Source organism: Stenella coeruleoalba, assembly GCF_951394435.1.
Source record: "Stenella coeruleoalba genome assembly, chromosome: 6".
Taxonomy (NCBI): Eukaryota; Metazoa; Chordata; class Mammalia; order Artiodactyla; family Delphinidae; genus Stenella; species Stenella coeruleoalba.
In genome coordinates this window covers 66106343-66129500 of record NC_137151.1, presented here as the reverse complement: position 1 = coordinate 66129500, position 23158 = coordinate 66106343, and the positions used below count along the sequence as shown (strand labels likewise).

General features: G+C 36.9%; 1 protein-coding gene across 7 annotated transcripts in view; it reads right to left on the bottom strand.

Annotated features, from left to right (window-relative positions):
- Positions 1–23158, bottom strand: part of UBR3 (ubiquitin protein ligase E3 component n-recognin 3) — a 224976-nt gene that overhangs the window by 99535 nt on the left and 102283 nt on the right. For 5 of the 7 annotated variants that reach the window (XR_013828877.1, XM_079925165.1, XM_079925164.1 and 2 more), the window contains exons 20-25: positions 15848–15989; positions 12227–12331; positions 10974–11147; positions 10755–10787; positions 8681–9141; positions 4513–4601 (exon numbers count right to left, since the gene is read on the bottom strand). Coding sequence is in view for 6 of the 7 variants with exons in the window: in XM_079925165.1 (XP_079781291.1) it covers positions 4513–4601; positions 8681–9141; positions 10755–10787; positions 10974–11147; positions 12227–12331; positions 15848–15989 (1004 nt within the window). In the remaining variant the exon portion in view is untranslated. The remainder of the gene's footprint in view (positions 1–4512; positions 4602–8680; positions 9142–10754; positions 10788–10973; positions 11148–12226; positions 12332–15847; positions 15990–23158) is intronic. The other 2 variants (XM_079925167.1, XM_079925168.1) reach the window with 1 other exon arrangement.

Genomic DNA, 23158 nt, shown 5'->3' with positions numbered 1-23158 from the left:
AAGTAAGTATCTAATCAAGATTGCAGACTGAGCACAGGTTTTTGTCTCCATTCCTTCTAAAAAACCACTGAAATAAAAGTAGAGAAATACATAAAGAAATATTTCCCCAAGAATATAGAAAAAGGATGGAGTTGTGGAAGAGAGTTTTACCAACCAACAAATAAGAAATGTCAATAAAATTTCCAAAAAATTGGAGGAGATGGAGACATGCTGACAATGAAAGAAATTCATAAAAGCTGCAACCACTTATGTATTACGAGAAAGTTACAGAAAGGAAGAATTGATCTCTCCGTTAGAAGAATGTCAACTCTGGGCTCAGAATCAGTCAGTGAGGCAGAGGATAGGAGTCATAAGTATTAAGTGACTCTGAAAACAGAGTAATTAATCAAAAGTCTATACACAGAACTTCACTACTCAGCACCCCAATTCCCTCCCCAACTCTCACTGACAGAGCACTCAGATAATTTGACATTTACCTCACAGAGGAAAAAAGACTATCTTTCTCCAGAGGAACTGAACAAGTCACTTGGAGAGCACTGGGGTTTCTAACTGAGTGTTAACATCTGGGGGCCCAAACAGAGTAGTCTGCAGTCCTCCCACCAAAATCTAAGTCTGACAGTCGACACGCCTCATCCATACTCATGCTAAAGAGAATTACTAGAATCAAACCTACTTAGACCTCAGCAGGGTAAACCCAAATTAACTACCCAGACCACCTTTCCAGGAGAGTCAAGGATTATCAGGCAAATGAGGAAAACTAACAACATGAAAGACTAACTTAAATTTCTAAGTAATTCAGAAGGATAAAGGATAATTGAGAAAGAGAGATATTCAGAAAGATTTGAGAAAAAATTCTACGGACAAAGTAAGACCAAGATATTGAAGAGAAGAAACCTCTAAGCATGTAAAGCAAAAAGAATACATGATATAAAAAGACATAACTGATGAACCTAGTGGCAGGGCAGGAATAAAGATGCAGACGTTGAGAATGGACTTGAGAACACGGTGGGGAAGGGGAGGTTGGGACGTAGTGAGAAAGTAGCATTGACATATATATACTACCAAATGTAAAATAGATAGCTAGTGGCAGCCACATAGCACAGGGAGATCAGCTCAGGGCTTTGTGTCGACTTAGAGGGGTGGGATAGGGAGGGTGGGAGGGAGACGCAAGAAGGAGGGGATATGGGGATATATGTATGCATATAGCTGATTCACTTTGCTGTACAGCAGAAACTAACACAACACTGCAAAGCAATTATACTCCAATAAAGATGTATAAAAAAAGACATAAAAGATTTAAAAGATCAATCCAAGAGATCCAATATCCAAGTAGTGAGAGTCCCACCAAAAGAGAATAAAGAAAATGTAAGGAGAAAAGTATTATAATAGTTTTCTATTGCTGTTTCACAAATTACCACAAAATTCAGTGGCTTATAACAACATTTATTATCTCACACAGTTTCTGAGGGTCAGGAACCTGGGAGCAGCTTAGCTGATGGTTCTGGCTCAGCATCTCTCATGAGATCGCTATCAAACTAACAGCTGGGCAGTATTCATCTGAAAACTTGAATGGGGCTGGCAGTTTCACATCCAAGTTCACTCACATGACTGGTGGCCAGAGGCCTCAGTCCCTAACCACACAGGCCTTTCCATAGGGTTGCCCACCACATGGCAGTTGGCTTTCCCCAGAATGAGCAATCCAAGAGAAAGAACAGCCGTCAAGAGAGAAGCCACAGTATCTTTCATAACCTAATCTCAGAAATGACATACCATCACTTCTGCCATATCCCAGTGATCATGTCTACCAATTCTGGCACAATGTCAGAGAAGACTACACAGGGCATAAATACTAAGAGGTATGGATCATTGAGGGTCATCTTGGAAGATGGCTATACCAGTTATCAAGAAAATCATAGGAAAAATTTTTCTCAGAGCTTCTGATACATGAATCTTCAGACCGAAAAGGTCCATTAAGTACTAAGGAGAATGAAAAAAGATCCACCTAGACACATATCATAAAACTTCAGATCTCTAAAGATCAAACAATTATAAAAGTGTCACAGGAAAGGGAAAAAAATGCTCACCCACAAATGAATAAGAATCAAACTACCACCATACTTCTTATCAAATTAATGGCAAGGGCTTCCCTGGTGGCGCAGTGGTTGAGAGTCCGCCTGCCGATGCAGGGGACATGGGTTCGTGCCCCAGTCTGGGAAGATCCCACATGCCACGGAGCGGCTGGGCCCGTGAGCCATGGCCGCTGAGCCTGCGCGTCCGGAGCCCGTGCTCCGCAATGGGAGAGGCCACGACAGTGAGAGGCCCGCGAACCGCAAAAAAAAAAAAAAAAAATTAATGGCAAAAGACAAGGGAGTATTGCTTTAACAGTTGTAACAGAAATGTGTATCAACGGGGAATTTTATGTTCATCCAAATTAACAATCAATCATGACAGCAAACCAGAGTTCCATCTGGAAATATAAAGAATCAGAAAGTTTAGCTTCCAGCACAAACATTATTGGGAATACAATTGAGGCTGCACTCCAATAAACAAGACTCCCAGAAAGACATAAGATGCAGGAAACCCCAGATCAACATGATAAGAGGAAAATCCTAAGGTAATGGCTGCAGAGCATGCCTACAGAGAAAATGGACCAGACTGGAATAGAATTCCATGCAAAGGACAGTATGATTGAGTGGGCAGAATAATAGGGATATCATAAAGGCATATTAGTTCGAAAAAAAGGCAGTTGGAAACCTCAGGAGAAACAAAAAACAATATAACAAAGTAATGGCCCAAACAGAAATGAATAAAGGATGGTATGGTTTTAGCAATTGCAAGACTGTGAGAAAAGAGGCTATATACTAAATACAATCTCCTTAAAGTGCGCTAGGAGTCAGGCCAGTGGACTCAAAAAAAAAAAAAGTAAATGAATACTAGGTTATTTTTTAGCCCTGTATTCAACAACATTCAAACAGTTATCTTAACTGTTTTTCAACGTATAGAATAAACCTTTGGATGGAAGACTTGACTGCAACTGCAAAACAAAATGTTGGCAACCTTAATTTAAAAGAAAAGAAGTAACTAATAAAATGCAGAAGGTAGAGATAAGAAAAATGAAAACTAAGGGTAGTTATTCGTTCATTTTATATGAAGAGATATGAAAAAACTGGCTATAGATAGAACACTTAATAGAACACTTAATTGTAACACTTATTACAATTATCTTTAATCTGTAAAACCCAAAAAATATATATAATTATTAATTTTTGGAAAGAAGGAAAAGAAAACACAATGGAAAAAGTGAAAGCAGTGTCAATGAACTAAATCCTCATATTTCTTATCAGAAAGTCAACTGAACCAAACGTAAAATAGATAGCTAGTGGGAAGCAGCCACATAACACAGGGAGATCAGCTCGGTGCTTTTGACCACCTAGAGGGGTGGGATAGGGAGGGTGGGAGGGAGGGAGATGCAAGAGGGAAGAGATATGGGAACATATGTATATGTATAACTGATTCACTTTGTTATAAAGCAGAAACCAACACACCATTGTAAAGCAATTATACTCCAATAAAGATGTTAAAAAAAAAAAGTCAACTGATAGCAAGTTAATCCAATAAGCAGAATTTAGTATACTTTACATCAAAGTTATGTCCTGAACATAAACTCTACTGTTGATGGTTTAGAACACATTATGCTAAATCTGGACTGACCCTCCTCTTCACACCTCTTGTGAACATCAGTTATATACTGAACATTAGTTAATATATAAATATAACTCTAGTTACATGTGCTTATGTGCATGAGACTGTATTTGCATGTCTGAATGCACATATGTATATACATTTTAACTAAAGGCACAACTTCAGTGTATTTTCTTTCAGCATTTTTGTCTAAAAGTTAAAAGAGAGAGAGAGAGAAATCAATGAAATGCAAGTAATAGTCAGGGAAGGGAGTATCCTGGTTAACTGAAGCCTGAGATTAATTGAGATTTAATCTATTTCTCCTACGTTTGTAAAAGATTACTCATAGCAATCTACCATCACACAGGAAAATGGCATCCTCTGTCATTGTACAAATGCTAATGCTAATCCTAATGGAAGTGAGAAGTGCATCTGATTTTAAGAAATAGTGAAGGGGTGGGCAGCAGGAAGAGACACTGAAAGTATCTGAAAACTATTTTAAGGATCTTAGAATAATTTCACAGGAAAAAATCAGAATAAGTAAATTCACATTGATGAACCTCACAAATCTAAAGGACAGTTTAACAGAAGAAAGCAGCAGGAGAATACTGTATTACTACCATCAGGAAGAACTTTCTAACAACTGTAGCTACTCAACAACAGAATGGACTGTCTATAATAAAGGTCTGATCTTCCATCACTCTATTGTTTAAATAAAGACCAGAAATCATGTCTGTAATGTTAAAAACTGGTGGGTGATTGGACTAGATAATCCCTAAGGTAATTGTAACTGTAAGTATGAGAGTTCTAAACTAATAAATTTTGACTTACCAACATCCATTGCAGTTTCCATGAAGCTTTTCTGTCGTGAAGCAAATTCTGCAAGCAATTTCTGCTGCCTCTCTCTGGCCTTTTGTCGTCTAGATTAAACAGAAATAAAGTGATAAGTACCAGACGTGCTTAAGACATACCTACTATCTTTCAGGAGTATATAATGTACGAAAGGCCCCCCGCACACAGTTAAGAACAACCAATTTTCTGTACTATGTATTAAATTTCAGGTAAAATTTTATTGTCCTTAAAAGGATTCTGCTGCTTTAAAATAGTTTGAAAATCACTGGGCTTAAATAGGTAAAAATAAAAGCCACGATTTACTTTAAAATGTGAAATAATAATTAAAGTAGATAGAAAATTTGGATGTCCAACAACACAATTTCCTAAATATATGTCAGTTCATAGCAAGAGCAAGAAGAGTTTTAGCTAGGAATCCACAATTTAACCCCAGGTACAAATAACAGCAAGCTCATTGCTAGAAGAAACTATTATGTTAAGCTATGAACAGAATCTAAAAGATAAGAATAGTCAGGTTTAGGGGACTTCCCTGGTGGTCCAGTGGTTAAGAATCCGCCTTCCAGTGCAGGGGACGCAAGTTCGATCCCTGGTTGGGGAACTAAGATCCCACATGCTGTGGGGCAACTGAGCCCGCGCATTCTGGAACCCACACGCCACAACTAGAGAGAAGCCCGCACACCGCAACAAAAGATCCCATGTGCTGAAACTAAGACCCGATGCAGCAAAAATTAATTTATTAATTAATTATTTTTAAAAAGAATAGTCAGATTTACTGTTACCTTAAGAACAGGTCTCTTCCTAAAAGAGAAATAGCAAAAAGCCAGGAAGTTTTCCAGTTTCTACCAGGAAATATTCCAAGTTTGGTTTATTTTGTTTGAAGTAAAAGAATATGAAAGAGTCTCAAATACAAGACAAAGATAAAACTATATTCCAAATCTAAGCATAAATATTCCTTTGGATTAGTTCACTTTATTCTATTTATTAATTATGCCTTATCTACTTCCAAAGAGCATTTTAATTTGAGGCTAGTTGAAAAAGAAAAAAAATGACTATAACGTAAGTATAAGAAAATAAAAGTAAACTAATAAAGACAGGAGATAGGCTTTCCTACATTTAAAGATGCTAGAAATACTAATAAGCATAAAATTCTACCCCCAGCAAGGTAAGGTTCATATAGTAATTCAAAACAAGAGAGGAGGGAGAGGAAGAAGAAAAAGGTTAAAAGGTAAGTTATACATTAACTCATTGGGAGAGACAAACTTTTTACTTGAACTAAATTCAAAAAGGGATTTATCATAGCCCATGATACAAAGGACATTAAAAACATAATGGATGGAAAAAAAAAACATAATGGATGGAGTATACTATAGCAGTTTCTTTTAGTGACCATTTATTATATCTATATACTACAAAAGAATTTTATTAAACTGAGACTCTATGTAGTAATTTCTATGGGAAACATAAAAGAATTCTGCTATTAATCTGAAATGATTAAAGGATATAGAATATAGAATTTAGAAGAATGGAATGCTGATGGTAATTTTTAGATTATTCACACATCCACTCCAACCCATTTAGTGGAGATAATCACAAACATCTATAAAATCAAGTACTGTGGTCCAGCTTACCATGAAAAGTTACATATTTTTGCCAATAAAGTTCAAGAGATTTTTAACACTCCTTTTCTAACATTTACTTTAAATGTAATTTAGGGCCCACTTAAGAAAACTCACTGTATTACCTATTTTATAAATATAACTCTTATTTTTTATATTATACTTTATATTTTAAGCCAATATATTATTATCCAGGTTGATCACTCACCTTACTCATCAAAGTGGACTCCCAATGACATTAGCCATTTCAAAAAATTAAAAACCACTCCTGGGCTTCCCTGGTGGTGCAGTGGTTGAGAGTCCGCCTGCCGATGCAGGGGATGCGGGTTCCTGACCCGGTCCGGGAAGATCCCACATGCTGCGAAGCAGCTGGGCCCGTGAGCCGTGGCCGCTGGGCCTGCGCGTCCAGAGCCTGTGCTCCGTAACGGGAGAGGCCACAACAGTGAGAGGCCCGCGTACAGCAAAAAAAAAAAAAAAAAAACCACTCCTGCACTCTCTTTCCTTCCTGAACGTGGAAGGTGGCACAGTGGCCTAGGACAGGGTGTCAAGACCCAACGGCCCGGCACAGGAAGGCATTCGTGTGGGGGAAAGTTACAAGAAATTGGTTACATACAAGGGAATTAATCAAAAATTAATACATATTAAGGATTATAGGGGCCAGGTTTCTCACTATGGGAGGAGAGAGTTACAATTATGAAAAGAAGGAAAAGAAGAATAAATCCTATGGTGTTGGATTAGAATTGGGATTATCAGGTTGAACTCACAGTCATAGTTTTTAATAACTCTCTCTCCCCTCCCTTTATCCGCCCCCCATACACACACATTTTTGCCCACTAAGAGGGTCTGTGAATGAGCTCATTAGAAGGAGCACATGGACTGTAGTTTCTAAATAAGATTCTTTACTAAAAGGAACCAGGACTCTTTGGCGAAATGGCTAATACCAAACACAAGATGAACCTGGGCTATCTTCTTGGCCCAGAAAATAATTGAAAATGCTCAAAGAATGGTGGGGAGAAATCCAAAGAACACAGAAACCAGCTTGAAGGGACTCCCACTGGTCAAATCTAGAACAATTTTGAGCATCAAAATGATTAATGAGCATGAAATTATAACCCATAAAATAAAATAGGAATCCATAACTCCAAACTGATATAAGTAAATAAATGAATAAACTGAAAGTTGATGGAGAACAGGATATTGCAGCATCTCAAAGTATCTCCCCACAAATTACATATTAATTACAAAGGGGGGAAAAAAGAGAGGAAAGTTACTAAGGGTAACTTGACAGTGAAGAAGTCTAACAGACACCCTCATAATCAAGTGATCAAAGTTAATCACCAGTAATGAAACAAATTAAAATCATGTGACACCTGATGGGATGCAGTCAAAAGAAAACAGCAACACTTCCTTTTTTTTTTTTTTTTTGGCCAGGCCGCCGCAACTTGCAGGATCTTAGTTCCCCAACCAGGGATTGAACCCGGGCCATGGCAGTGAAAGCCCGGAATACTAATCACTAGGCCACCAGGCAACTCCCCAGCAACACTTCCTTGATATTCCTCTCAAAGGTGCATCATCGGAATCCAAACGTAATAGGAAAGGAGACAAGCCCAAATTGAGGGACATTCTACAGTGTCTATTGCTCTATAATCTTCAAAAGTGCCAAGGTCAAGAAAATAAAGGAAAAACTGAGGAAACTATTCCATGCTGAAGGAGACCAAAGAGACATGACAACAAAATGCAATGAGTGATTCTGGACTGGATCTTTTTGCTCTGAGACACGTTACTGGGACAACTGTCAAAACTTGGGATCTAAGGATTTTATCGTACTAAATAAAATGTTGATTCCCTTATTTTGAAAGGTGTATTCTGATTAGGTAAGAAAACGACCTTATTCCTAAAAAACACACACTAAAGTATTCCAGGGTAAATCAACTTACTCTGAAATGATCCAGGAAGTTCTTTGTATTATCCTTGAAACATTTCTGTAAGTTTGAGATTTCTTCAAAATAAAAAGGTTTTAAAAATTAAACCCACCCTCAAAGGACAAAAATTTGTCATCAAGGAAGAAATGGAAACAAACAAAAATGTGCCGTAGATGCTCAAAGACGTATGAGACCTCCAAAAATGTTTAAATAATAATAGCACTGATAGAATATGTGTTTGGTCTCCTATACTACTCCTTTGTAAACTTATAATAAACTTATAAGCTTCAGTATGTTTCTTTAATTAAAACAATGAGCTACGCACTCTACAGCTCACCTTTAAATACATACGTGTACATTTACATTTAGAATACATATGGCTGTCACCATATGTATTCTAAATGTAAATGATAACTAACTCGAGCATGCTAAATGCACAAGCACTGACTATCTTTGATTCCATTTACCTTACAAACTAATCAGCTATGATTACAGCTGATAAACATCCAGGTGATTAGCCTCAGATGGCCAAAGTGGGGATGGGGGGTGGTAATATAAAATCTTCAACTGTACCATACATTAGTTTAAAGCATTAAAAATAAAAATTACCTTTCTTCTTTGTCCAGTGTCTTCTTCTCTGCAGCAGTGATCTTTTTGGGTGGTACAGGAGGGGTCACTTTTCTACATATCTCTTCAATGATGCGTTTGTTCATTCTGCTTTGCAATGCAGCTTTTAGTAAAATTCTTTCTACTGCAGTTATACCATCTCCATGACTATATTTAGGTATATCTGGTTGGATTAAAATTTCTATGTCATCAAGCCAGGGAGGATAGTAGGAGTTTTGTTTTCCCGAGAGTTTGTGGTGAAGTTTAATTAACAAAGACAATATGCTTTCTTTAATTTCCAAAATGGCTGTAGTTAACTGTGGAGCTGAACCAGGTGCAGACCATTTATTTGAAGTTTTAGGACGAACCACCTGATTTGCTTCACTGCTATTGCGATTGATGATCTCCTGAAACTTCTTTCTACGCTCTGCTACTAAGCTGAAAACTTGAGCTGTACCAGAATTCTACCATTCAGAAGAGAAAGAAAAAGAAAAATCAAGAGAAGTTATTCAAGTGTCAAGTTTAAAACCATATTAGTACTACATTTTCAAAAGGGAATGTTCAAAGTTTCATCCAAAGATTTATTTATTTAATAGATTTGCTCTTTAAGTAAATCTGTCTCTTCACTTCTCTCAAATATACTTAGTCCCCCTCAACCTGGAAACGATCGAGGAGAAAGGCGATTAGCCACAGTAACACCTGTTTTACAACCTCCTGGGCCTACCTACCAGGGAAAATAGACAAAGCTTGAGTAGTTTCTACAGCCATATTAAAGAGGAATCATAAACAAAGTCCTTCATCAGATTAAAGGAATAAAAGCTATTCTATCCAACATTCATCAAGAATACTATACTCTTTACCAACTTCTAGAAGACCATGATATCTTCCACTTAAGAAAATTATAAATTAATTTTTACCAAATTAATGAATCTGAACTGCTAATTAATTTCATTTTTAAGGAACTTCAAAAGTTTGAAAATTAATTCTAACACAAATGCTTTAAGTTACTAAAGTGAAATATAAAGATGAAAAATCAAACTAATCTCTTTCATATTTAAATATCACTATAATTTGTTATTTGAACAGATTTTTAAAAACCATTTCTCTCAATAATTTATCTTCAAACTAGCCTTTTCTGCTAAAGCAGTCAAACTGCATTAGGGCTCTTAGAAATCATCTTTTAATTAAGATACAAGCTAGTTTAATGGATTTCATTAATTTTTTTTAAGCAAGCATAGAAAGGATACTTCAATTAGTTGAGCTTTTTATGAGCTAAATTATAACATACATTATTTTTTTTTTAACATCCAAGCTGTTTTTCAACGTACTCTGTATCAGCATTAGAGGCAAAGGCTGCCGCTTATAGATTCCAATATTTTAATCAAAATTCTTTATGGTGTTCACAGCAAAAACATATTGTCAAAGACAAAGAAAGTTCCTACAAATGGACTCTTCAACAAGAAATGTCTGATTCAATGTTCTTTACTTGCAAAAATCTATATTGTAGAAATTAGAGGTATTTAAATTTAGTTACTTGCCCTGTCATATCAAGATTTTTCATTTCTGCTTTCTATAATTAAGCTACATGCAATGAGAGAGCTGATTTTCAAAATGCGTCCAAATACACAATATATGGAGTTTAAGATTTTTGTGGGCTTATTTTATCAAAGTTAATTAACTGCCATAGGAGAAAAAAAAAAAGTTGTGAATGGGCATGCCACCAGCAACTAAAGATTAAATTTATTTTGATTTAGGGAACATTCATTTTTAAGATGTTAGTAACAATGCTAAATGTAAACAGACTGAAATGTGCCGCTTATAATTGGCCCAAAATACTAACACTACTAAGAAAAACCCACCATTAAATACGCAGTATTATTTTTAAGTTCAATAATATGAATTTTCTTTAAAATTAAGCCGAAATTACTGCGTTTAAAAAACACACACACACATTAAACATTTTTTAATCTAACTATATTAATTAAACACACACATATACACACAAATACTTCAGCATCTGTCCCCATTTCCAGTTAAAGCCATATTGCTAGTTAATGCAAATATTATATACTTCTACCTCTCTTTGAAGAACTTTAGGCCGACGTGAACTCTGGCAGATTAAAGGAAAAAGATGGGTGAGGCAAAAGTTGCTTAGATATATCAGAGGAAATAAAAGACAATTTAAAATTATCTACAACCACATTTATTTTTCTTTTGGATATGATAGGATGATCTAAATGACACAACCCAACATAACAAAGTCTTTCCTTTTTTTTGTTCTCTCTTTTACACTTACTTGTAAAGAACCCAAGCTATCAGAGCTGGTACTTGCAGGTGAGTCTCTCTTCACTTCTGGAGCAGTCTCTGGAACTCTCACTCGAACATAATTTATAAAGTGTCGCATGTTTGATACTAAGTTACTACCAGGAAACCAACTGTCATGACAACGTTCTGGTCCACCTACTGATGCCTAAAACATAAACATAATGAATATCAAACCTTGCCAATCTGGTCTAAGGTACAATGGAAATGTAACAAGCCCAAATAATAGTCTATTGCCTGTCATATTCCTGAATCCCTTATAGTCTCATTCACAAATCACAAAGTGCTAATAAAACCAAATACAAACACAAAATTTTAGAACAAATTTCTCAGTACTAATATAGGTAAGTCCAATGGAAGTCAGCTAAACTTCTCCAGAAAAAAATACACTTTTCAATTTGGAAATACTTAGTACAGAATATTATTCATCAACCATTAGGAATAACTCATAATACAGTCAAATAATGCTAATTTGGACTAACTGTAGAAGAAAGTCTGAAAAATCAACCAAAAGTCTGACTTAGTCTTAGAGGAATCGTAATGACCTTTTAATATCTATGAAAGAATATATGTTGACTCAACTTAGAATATAAAGTACAGCCTAGTCTTTTTACTTGTCTGGTTTTTTCTTGTTTGTTTGTTTTTTTGCTGTTATTATGTTGTATTGTATTCTGTCTTTTTGGAGGGAGGGGATGAGGAAAATATCAATTAATTATAAAATCAATTTGTAGTGACAATTACTTTTATGGAAGTGATACTTATAAAATCCTGAAACAGATTAACAACTTGTATTCTTAAGTAAACATTCTCCCTTATAACAATACTTACTCCATTAACTTAAAACCTTTACAGAAACAATTTGCTATTCAAAATTAATCCCTAATCAAATTATTAGAATTTCTAGACTGAATTCCTAACATAACAATTATTTACCAGTAATCAATGCTATTAGCATAACACCAAAAGTGCACTAACCATGTTTCTTACATCTACATATTATGAATTACGAATTTCAAATTCAATAATTCTACAAATGGAGTTTAATGTATTAGTGAAACCTCTCAAAGAACATATGTATGTGAAGATTAAAAAGGGCCTTTTCCAATAGTTCTTAGGAAGATTTTCATCTGAGTATGATGAATCCATAAATACCTTTCAAGATGACATACAACCTTTTATTAAGGCATGTCATAACTTTAACATTTAAAAATACAAGAAACTACTTACCTCTTCATCTGATTCCTCTTCAGCTGAATTTTCAAGTCCTAATTCAATCAGATATAAAACCATGCAGAGTACATGTTCTGACAGATTTTGATGATCCATCAAAATCTTTAAAAAGGGAAAAGATGCCCTGTAATTACTTTTTTCCACAAAACATGTTTCACTTAAATATCAAAAAATATTTTAATGCTATAGATGAAAGTAACATAAAATACATATACACATATATATGTGTATGTATGCATATGTACATATATATACATATATATACAAAATTCATAATCAGATACGTAAATAAAGCCATACCTTGGTGAAAAGACAAAATAAAACCAGTAAAACAGGTTCCCTCTCAAGATCACACAGTATTTTAGGCAATATCCAGAGATATTAGTTCACTGATTTCCTAAAGGTTAAGACATTAAATAATCCACTAAAACCATTATTATAAAAATACTAGTATCTAATAAAGTAATTTAACAAGACTATTTTACATTCTAAGTTGCTGACACTCTTCTCCTGATGACAAAGATATCAGATAAATAAGTTTGTTAAATAGGATAATTCATGCAAATGTGTTTGGCATAGCACCTGGCATATAACTGGGAGCAAAATAATTGTTTATGGAACATTAATATTCTTAAAATCTGTCTCTAAAATTAAAGTTCTGAACCTGAGTGTTTTGTGTTGTTGTGTAAATGTGTATGCAATGTGTGGTTTATATGAGTGAGAAAGGAAAAAGAAATGCAAGTGGTTAGGAGAGAGGCTTCTCTGAGGAAATACTGATAAATCTGACCTTATACACGGAATACACAATGCAAGCCTTACACAATTTATGCAGGACTTTGGGGCTAACCTACACCAATCACTCATTCAATATGATGCAACAAACTATTAACCAGAAGACACATAAAATACCATAAGAAAAAAACTGCCTGGCAACTACCATGTTGTCTTCATTATTTAAAAAAAAAAAAGCCATCTGGTCAAACTATGGAAGGGGTAAGAGGAAGAGCTTCTGCGGGGAGAGGCATTGTCAGCTGCAGATGAGACTACAGAGAACAAAAAAAGAGGCCAGTCTAGGCTGAGCCTAACAGAAACTGCCCAAACGGCAGAGGGAGCTTGGAAAGGACTTAGTCACTTAGGAGCTAATCTATTGTGACTAAAAAATAAAGACTTTCAGTTCACTGACTTTCTAATGCTTATTCTGACTACTGAGAAGGCTTTTCCATTCATATTTTGTGTGGCACAGTGGTGAGGAGAATAGACTTTCAAAACCTTTTAAAAACCTGTTTTTTTATACAAATTCTGTATATACTTAGCTATTTGACCTTGAGCAACATCTGGCCTTAAGTTTTCTCATCTTTAAAACTGGAATAGTAGTCCAGAATTATTGCAAGGATTACATGATCACTATCTGTAACTTGCTTCATACAGTATCTAGCAATTGGTGTTCAATAAATAGTAGATAGGTGGTATGGACAGTGGGAGGAGCAAGAACAGTAAGAGGGGACTGAAGGCTGGGAGGCAACAAAGGTCATGTTTTCTAATCCAGTACTTTACAGGGAGGAAACCAAGGCTCAGCCACACACTCCGCTAGCACAAGCAATACTAGAACAGTTTCAAACTCCCAAGGATTACCTATCATTACTACTCTGCCTCCTCTTAATAAATAGAGCATTACTAGCTAAAATCAAATAAATTTTGGCTTGAAACCCTATGGCATTACATCTTACAGCTTCAAATGAGTAACTTAAGGGCTAAGAAAAGAAAAAACTTTATTAGGTACTACAAAAAAAAAATAAAAATCGTTTCTGGGGATTTTTATCAACATGTTCTATATTAAAGTTTTTTAATATTAAACACAGCAGGAGATGAAATGGTTTACTGACATTGATTTTTAGAAAGTTGACCTGCCAATGCAATGTCAATTAAAGGTTCTTCTATTATCATAAAAGTCATGAAAACTATTACAAAGTTGAGATTTAAAAAAATTTGTTCACAATAATCTTATAACAATATTGCCTTTCTATTTTTGATGAAATATTATTTTTACAGTAAGCAAATAAAAAGGTTGAAAAAATTTAACTTGAAAGGACACAAATCATTTGCAGTAGGCTTGTTTAATTTTTAAATCAAGAATTACTGACATTTATTATCTGTAAGATGTTACGGAAAAACCCAAAGAAACTTTTTGCCCAACCCAATATATGTACTTAGCTTCACTATCTGAACTAGTTATTTAATCTCTAAAACTTAAAAATCATATCTGAAAAATGAGAATAACAACAGAACTTTCACTCATAAGGAAGTTTCCTAGAATTAAACAAAGTAATGTATATAAGTGTATATAAAGTATTTGAAACAAAATCTGGCACTAAGTAGACATTCAAAAAAAATCCATTTGTAAAAAATCAAAACCACAAATATCTTTTTAGTAAGAAAAAATATTCTTTTTTTAATGAAAAAAGAACATTTTAAATCTTTTTACTGAATAATTCTCTTACAAATTAATGAAAATAAACCATTCAAGATGTTTTTTTGAGGCACATGTCTAAAATTTTAACAGGAGTAATTTTTACAAGTAAAACAAAAAACTGGTCATGGGGTAGAGTTAAAAAGAATAGGGGGTACAGAAATCTAAAAGTTATATTTGTTTACACAGCAAACAAGAAAAAAACTAAAGTGTCTACTTAACTAAATTTAATTTAAGTAATTTAAATAATGCATATGTAGTAATTGTAAATTTGCCTAACAAATAGGCTTACTTTTTTAATTTAATTTTTAATTTTTCAAATTCTAATTAGAAAGAAGAAACAATAGTTTTTTTTGTATCTAACTGTATAATGTTTATCGTGTCTAGTTACTTTATAAATGTCTATAGTTATTTTACCTATATAACATGAGTATAGTTTGTCTTTCATTTCTTATCCAGGTTAGAACATAAATATGCCTGTTATATATATATACACATACTCCATGGTACTATGTATACAATTTTTGAGTACACAACTAATGTTAGCCAAATAAGTAAGTCCGTTCTGTGTGAGAAGACCCAAGGATAAAACCAATTCTAGGTAACAAAAAAGTAAAAGCATCACCTTTTGAGTTTCTAAGGTATTTAACGAAAGAAAATCCTTAATGGTGTCACTTAGGAGCCCATTCAAATCCCTCCATGTCACATTCCTGATCAGAGGAAGAAAGCCAAGAGAACACGCCTAAACACAGGGTCACTGGCTCCTATGGCTGCCATGTTAGTTTTGTCATTTTAGTGGATTCTGGTGGTTGTTTGGTCCCTACTGTTCATTTCATTCTTCCTGTACTCACACAATATTTCACTTCTTGTGGCACAGAAACCATAAAAAAAATTCCTATCTGAAACTGATAATATGAATAGTTTCCCCCCAAAAATGGTATAGCTGTTATTTTCAACTTAGATTTGAAATTACATAAAGAATACAATTCATATATATGTGATCATGACATATCCTCACACATCTTAAACATATAAATACACTTTACTTTATAAATAGTATTTTTATGTAAATATTATCCTTTAGCACTTTTATTTACAAATTATGGTAATAAATTCTAATCTGAGTCTTTCTATTTGAATTACTACTGTACCTTGTAAAGCAGAGTGAATAGCACAATGTGTAAAGTTTTACAGTGCAAAAGTCTCATGAGACCTTTATAGCTGGGATGGAGTGGCGTCCTTTTCTTATAGGGAGGCCAGGGATTTCCAGGGAATTTTCCACTCTGTTTTAAACTGTAAAAATAAAACAATACTAAAATTAGATGATAGACTCAAGATTAAAATGTAATTTAAATAGTGATTCCATAGCTTCATCACACACTATATATGTTACTTTAGCACTTTTTGGAATAGCCTTAGGTACAGATCATAACTTCCTCTACCTTTTTCTGGATGTATCATATTATTGATTCATTACCATTGAACTCACAGCCAACAGCACTGTAACAGCCTGAACAAAGCTTATCTGACAACAAATTTTCTCTGTAAGGCACATTAAAGCCTTCTTGCCCTCCGGAACACTAAACGGCACTGTGGCACTACACTTGGGGACCATTTTAAACAACGAAATCACCAAAGGACAAAAATGCAAAAACATAGCACCAAATTGACCATGAAAAGGACACGTTTACAGTATGAGCTGAAACAAGAGGGTAGAGTTTTGCTTTGTTCCACTTCAACCTAGGTGCCCTCTGCATATCCACTGAGATCTGTGACTAACCAAGAAATTGCTCCGAGTATTGATTTCAGGCATAAACATAAATTTTACCAAGTAGCCAAATTTGCAAAATAGAATTTGCAAATAATGAGGATCAATTGTATATGACAGAATTAGCATTACAAATCAGTGAGAAAAGGATGGATTGTTCAATAAATAGTCCTGGAGCTGGTTTTCTGTAGGGGAAAAAAAATAAATAAATCACTACTTCACTCTACATATAAAAATCAACTCCAGGTGGATTAAAAATCCAAATATAAAAGTAAAACTTTAGAACTGATAAACTTTAGACAATCTAACAGAAAATCATCGAAGAATAATCCATACACCAATCTCATACCAAGAATCATGAAGGAAAATTAATAAGTTTTTTTTAAAGGCTCAACCTCACCCAGTAATCCAGAGAATGCAAGTGAGTTATACATTCAGCACTTGAAGTTAAAATGACAGAATGAACATAAATATTTAATTTTACTTTCACTCAAAACTCCAATAAAAATATAGTAATGGTATTTCTTAAAAGATGAAAGCACCAGGATGAAGAAATTCCAAAAAAAAAAAAAATATGCAAACTTTTGTCAATCGGAAAGCAAATGGATACATGTTGACTCTAGTAAACCTAAGAAAGCCAAATCACAGGAAGGCAATGCGGACAGCTGAGAATCAACCCCAATTACACTGCAGAATCCTCAAAAGGCTCAGAAACTGGAAACATCTGGTTCTTCAATAACTGGAGTTGGGGAGATAGGAGGCTAAAATAAGGATTGCATGAAAACTGCTTCTCCCCCACCCCAACAGAATTCTGGCTAGAGAATTCATCTCTGGAGAAGGTAAAACGCAAGCACAGTCAAGGGTAGGAGGATGGGCGATTAAAATCATCGTATGCCTAGAACGTCCATGTGTCCTTTGAGAGCCACGGAGATTTCACCCTCTTTATGCAAATTCCTTCTTAGAAATCTTTGTCTCTGAAGTTTTCTTAAGCTATGGTATTGACCTAAAACAATAGGAGGAGGTATGGCCAAGACCAAACTGCTTGAGTCCCGTTATTCTTGCATTTGGAATACTCTCTATGGCAGAATGTATTGTTGTTCCCAACTGTTGGATCACTTCCTTAAAAGAGGAATATGCCATATGACATGAGGTGCCTCACTGCTGGTACATTACATATTTCCACTCCATCACCAGGCTTAATGTGAGCCAGCAGAATGTGAGAAAAATGACAGAGGAAAAAAAAGAAAGTCATCATATGCATTTTGACTCAGAGCACTTAGGCTCTGACTCCATTCAGTTCACAAAATAATGGCAGCCAGACCATCACCTTCTAGGCAATATTTGAAAATACTTCTCTGAGGAATCTGACAAAACCAAAAAGGAAGTTCTAAAGAGACTAACATAAGGGCTTCTCAACAAACCTGCCTGCTCAAATCACACCATGTTAAAGCTCAGAATCTACAAAGATCCACCAAGGCACGGAGAGCTCTTCACCACAAGCAGCCAGAATTATCAGACATCCAAAGAATGCAGCTAACATAAAAGCTAGAGACTGAACAGTAGAAAACTCAACTTAGAGGAAACAAATATCATGTAGGGAGGGGGAAAAAATCTTAAAAATAATAAATTACAAGGAGAGGCAACATGGTTTCCTGTTACATGGGTTTGGAAGGGGAAAGTCAGTACAGCCCACATACCCCGTGCTAGCAGAATTTCCTGACATCTATATGAGGTGAGAACACCTAGAAACAGGAAAGAATGAATTCATAGTTTGGTCTCCCTATAGGAGATGATTTTTCCTGAATATCTTCTGAGACAAGGACAGGAAAAGTTGACCTTTTCAGCATTTCAAGATCCTTCTGCCTGTGGGTATGTTAGGAGCAAAGGCATATTCTCAAGATGCTGATGTGATTCCTCAACGTAATATCGATGAGAAAATGACCCAGACAAGACGAAGAAGAGGAGGAAATGGCAGCTTCTCAGGGACTGCTGACATTCCAGGATGTAGTCATAGAATTTTCCCAGGATAAGTGGGAATTTCTGGACAGCACTCAATGGGAATTGTACAGGGATGTGATGTTAGAGAACTATAAAAACGTGGTCTCCTTGGGTCCTGTCTCTAAGCCAGACCTGGTCACCTTTATGGAGCAAAGAAGGGTCCCTGGGATGTGAAGGGAATGGAGACAATAGCCATACACCCAGGAACTGGGGACCCCACCCAGGTGGAGGATGGTGACTTCAGGCTGAGCATAAGATTCCTGGGGCACCACCCTGTTTCCTCACCACCAACCAACCAGAAGAAAGTCACACACCCTGCAGCCCTCACCCCATATTTTGCCTATAAAAACTTCTCCCTGAAAACCATGGGGGAATTTGGGGTTTTTTACAGCACAAGCCACCTGTTGTCTTTGCTTAGCCCTGCAATAAACCTTTCTCTGCTCAAAAAAAAAAAAAAATTACCATCAACATACCAAAGAAATGAATTGCATCTATGATTCAAGAAGAGGATGCCATTAAGTTTGCTTTAAAAAAAAAAAACCGGTTTCGAAATAAAACTATAGTGGCTACATATAAGCATAATTTTCAAAGCAATCTCAATAGCCTATGATTAAATGTTTCAACTATTCTATTTCATTTAGCATAGAAAAGCAATTTTTAGTTTTTATTTTATTTCTTTGTTTGCTTTAAGCACTAGGCCCCTAAATACGCAGCACCTAGATTAACAAAGTGCTCTGAAATAAAGGTTATATATTTGTTCAAGGCAGCAGGTAATACGCCATTCTGACTGCTCTTTTCAAAATCATTAATGAAATAATGCAAATGAAAAGCTACATGACAACAAAAAAAAATTTTAAGTGACTCAAACCAACACTTAATTACTGACTAGCTTGAGACATAAATGACATATATAAACTCAAACATCATACTTTAAAACATGGGCCAGCAGCCATTAACCTTCAAGATGGGAGATGGGAAGCAACAGAAATATCAGAAATTACAGTTCAAAAAGATTTGCTTTCCAGCTGAATTTAAAGTAACCACTATATAAAAATCACATTTGTCTTTTGGAAATGGTCTAGACAATAGTTCCAACACCGCCATTAACAAACGTATTTCACTGAACTTCTCTGTACCACAATATCCTCATATGTAAAATATAACAATGAATTGAATGGATGGTTTTCCAACTGTTGGTTTGTTTTTGTTCTTGTTGTTTTTTGGTTTTGTTTTTTTCATTTTAAAAGCTGAATTGCCCATTAAGGGGTATTTGGAAGGGAGTGAGGAAAACGGGATGAGCCACCTCCACTCTCTTAGGCCTTCTGTTGCTGTTGCCCAACCCCCTCTTCCAGTGATGGCTCCAAAGACATTTCTACAGAAGCTGGAGAGAAGATCTTGAAGGGCTTTTCCAGCAATAAGATCCTAAAATTCTAAAGGTCTAAACATCACACAATGAAAATGGCTTATTTTCACTTAAACTCTCAGCACAAAAAAATTTTAAGAAACTTACTTTTCATTCATTTAGCAATTACTGATTATCTACAAAGTGCCCTGCATCAAGGTAGATTCTAAAGACATAATAGCAGGACTTCCCTGGTGGTGAAGTGGTTAAGAATCCGCCTGCCAAAGCAGGGGATAAGGGTTTGAGCCCTAGTCCGGGAAGATCCCACATGCTGTGGAGAAACTAAGCCCATGTACCACAACTACTGAGCCTATGCTCTAGAGCCCACGAGCCACAACTACTGAGGCCGTGTGCCACAACTACTGAAGCCCGCGCATCTAGAGTGCATGCTCCGCAAAAAGAGAAGCCACCACAATGAGAAGCCTGTACACTGCAACGAAGAGTAGCCCGCTCACCACAAGAAGAAAAAACCTGCACGCGGCAACAAAGACCCAGCACAGCCAAAATAAATAAATAAATAGAGAGGGACCTTCGAGATGGCAGAAGAGTAAGACGTGGAGATCACCTTTCTCCCCACAAACACATCAGAAATACATCTACATGTGGAACAGCTCCTACAGAACACCTACTGAATGCTGGCAAAAGACCTCAGACTTCCCCAAAGGCAAGAAACTCCCCACATACCTGGGTAGGGCAAAAGAGAAAAGAAAAAAACAGAGACAAAAGAATAGGGACGGGGGCTTCCCTGGCGGCGCAGTGGTTGAGAGTCTGCCTGCCGATGCAGGGGACACGGGTTCATGCCCCGGTCCGGGAAGATTCCACATGCCGCGGAGCAGCTAGGCCCGTGAGCCATGGCCGCTGAGCCTGCGCGTCCAGAGCCTGTGCTCCACAACGGGAGAGGCCACAACAGTAAGAGGCCCGCGTACCACAAAAAAACAAAACAACAACAAAAAGAATAGGGATGGGACCTGCATCTAGGGGAGGGAGCTGTGAAGGAGGAAAAGTTTCCACACACTAGGAAGCTCATTCACTGGCAGAGACAGGGAGTGGGCAGGGGGGGAAGCGTCAGAGTCACAGAGGAGTGCAATAACAGAGGTGCAGAGGGCAAAGCAGAGAGATTCCCGCACAGAGGATCAGTGCCAACCTGCACTCACCAGCCTGAGAGGCTGGTCTGCTCACCAGTGGGGACAGGTTGGGGGCTGGGAGTTGAGGCTCCTGCTTCAGAGGTCAGATCCCAGGGAGAGGACTGGGGTTGGCTGCATGGACATACCATGAAGGGGGCTAGTGCACCACAGCTAGCCAGGAGGGAGTTCAGGAAAAAGTCTGGACCTGCCTAAGAGGCAAGAGACCATTGTTTCGGGGTGTGTAAGGAGAGGGGATTCAGAGCACCACCTAAATGAGCTCCAGAGACGGATGCAAGCCACAGCTATTGGCGTGGACACCACAGACGGGTATGAAGCGCTAAGGCTGCTGCTGTAGCCACCAAGAAGCCTGAGGGCAATCACAGGTCACCAACCATACCTCCCCTCCCGGGAGCCTGTGCAGCCCGCCACTGCCAGGGTCCCCAAGATCCAGGGACAACTTCTCCAGGAGAACACACTGTGCGCCTCAGGCTGTTGTAACATCACGCCTGCCTCTGCCGCCGCAGGCTCACCCCGCATTCCGTACCCCTCCCTCCCCGTGGCCTGAGCGAGCCAGAGCCCCCTAATCAGCTGCTAGTTCAACCCCATCCTGTCAGGGCGGGGAATAGACACCCTCAGGCAACCTACATGCAGAGACAAGGCCAAATCCAAAGCTGAACCCCAGGAGCTGTGCAAACAAAGAAGAGAAAGGAAAATTTCTCCCAGCAGCCTCGGGAGCAGCAGATTAAATCTCCACAATCACCTTCAAGTACCCTGCATTTGTAGAATACTTGGATAGACAACGAATCATCCCAAACTTGAGGTGGTGGAATTTGGGAACAACTGTAGACTTGGGTTTGCTTTCTGCATTTGTTTCTGATTTTATGTTAATCTTAATTTAGTATTTAGGGCTTATTATCACTGGTAGATTTGTTTATTGATTTGGTTGCTCTCTTTTTATATATATGTATAGATAGATAGATATTGTTTCCTTTTTCTCTTTTTGTGAGTGTGTATGTGTATGCTTCTTTGTGTGATTCTGTATGTATAGCTTTGCTTTTACCATTTGTCCTAGGGTTCTGTCTGCCTGTTATTTTTTTGTTTGTGTTTTTATTTTTATTCTTTAGTATAGTTTTTAGTGCTTGTTATCATTGGTGGATTTGTTTTTTGGTTTAGTTGCTCTCTTCTTTCTTTTTTTTTTAAATTACTCTTGTATTTTTTATTTTTAATCATATTTTTAAATTTTTTTTTTAATAATTTTATTTTTTTTCCTCTTCTTTCTTTTTTTTTCTCCCTTTTCTTTTGAGCCACGTGGCTGACAGGGTCTTGGTGCTCTGGCCGGGTGTCAGGCCTGAGCCTCTAAGGTGAGATAGCCCAGTTCAGGACACTGGACCACCAGAGACCTCCCGACTCCACGTAAATTCAAATGGAGACAGCTCTCCCAGAAATCTCCATCTCAACGCTAAGAGCAGCTCCACTTAATGATGAGCAAGCTACAGTGCTGGACACCCTATGCCAAACAGCTAGCAAGACAGAAACACAACCCCACCCATCAGCAGAGAGGTTGCCTAAAATCATAATAAGGTCACAGACACCCCAAAACACACCACCAGACACGGTCCTGCCCACCAGAAAGACAAGATCCAGCCTCATCCACCAGAACACACACACTAGTCCCCTCCACCAGGAAGCCTACACAACCCACTGAACCAACCTTAGCTACTGGGGGCAGCCACTAAAAACAATGGGAACTACGAACCTGCAGCCTGCAAAAAGGAGACCCCAAACACAGTAAGTTAAGCAAAATGAGAAGACAGAAAAACACACAGCAGATGAAGGAGCAAGGTAAAAACGTATCAGACAAAACGAATGAAGAGGATATAGGCAGTCTATCTGAAAAAGAATTCAGAGTAATGATAGTAAAGATATCCAAAATCTTGGAAATAGAATGGAGAAAATTCAAGAAACGTTTAACAAGGACATAGAAGAATGAAAGAGAAAACAATGATGAACAACACAATAAATGAAATTTAAAATTCTCTAGAAGGAATCAACAGCAGAATAACTGAGGCAGAAGAACAGATAAGTGACCTGGAGGATAAAATAGTGGAAACAACTACTGCAGAGCAGAATAAAGAATGAGAAGTATTGAGAACAGTCTCAGAGACCTCTG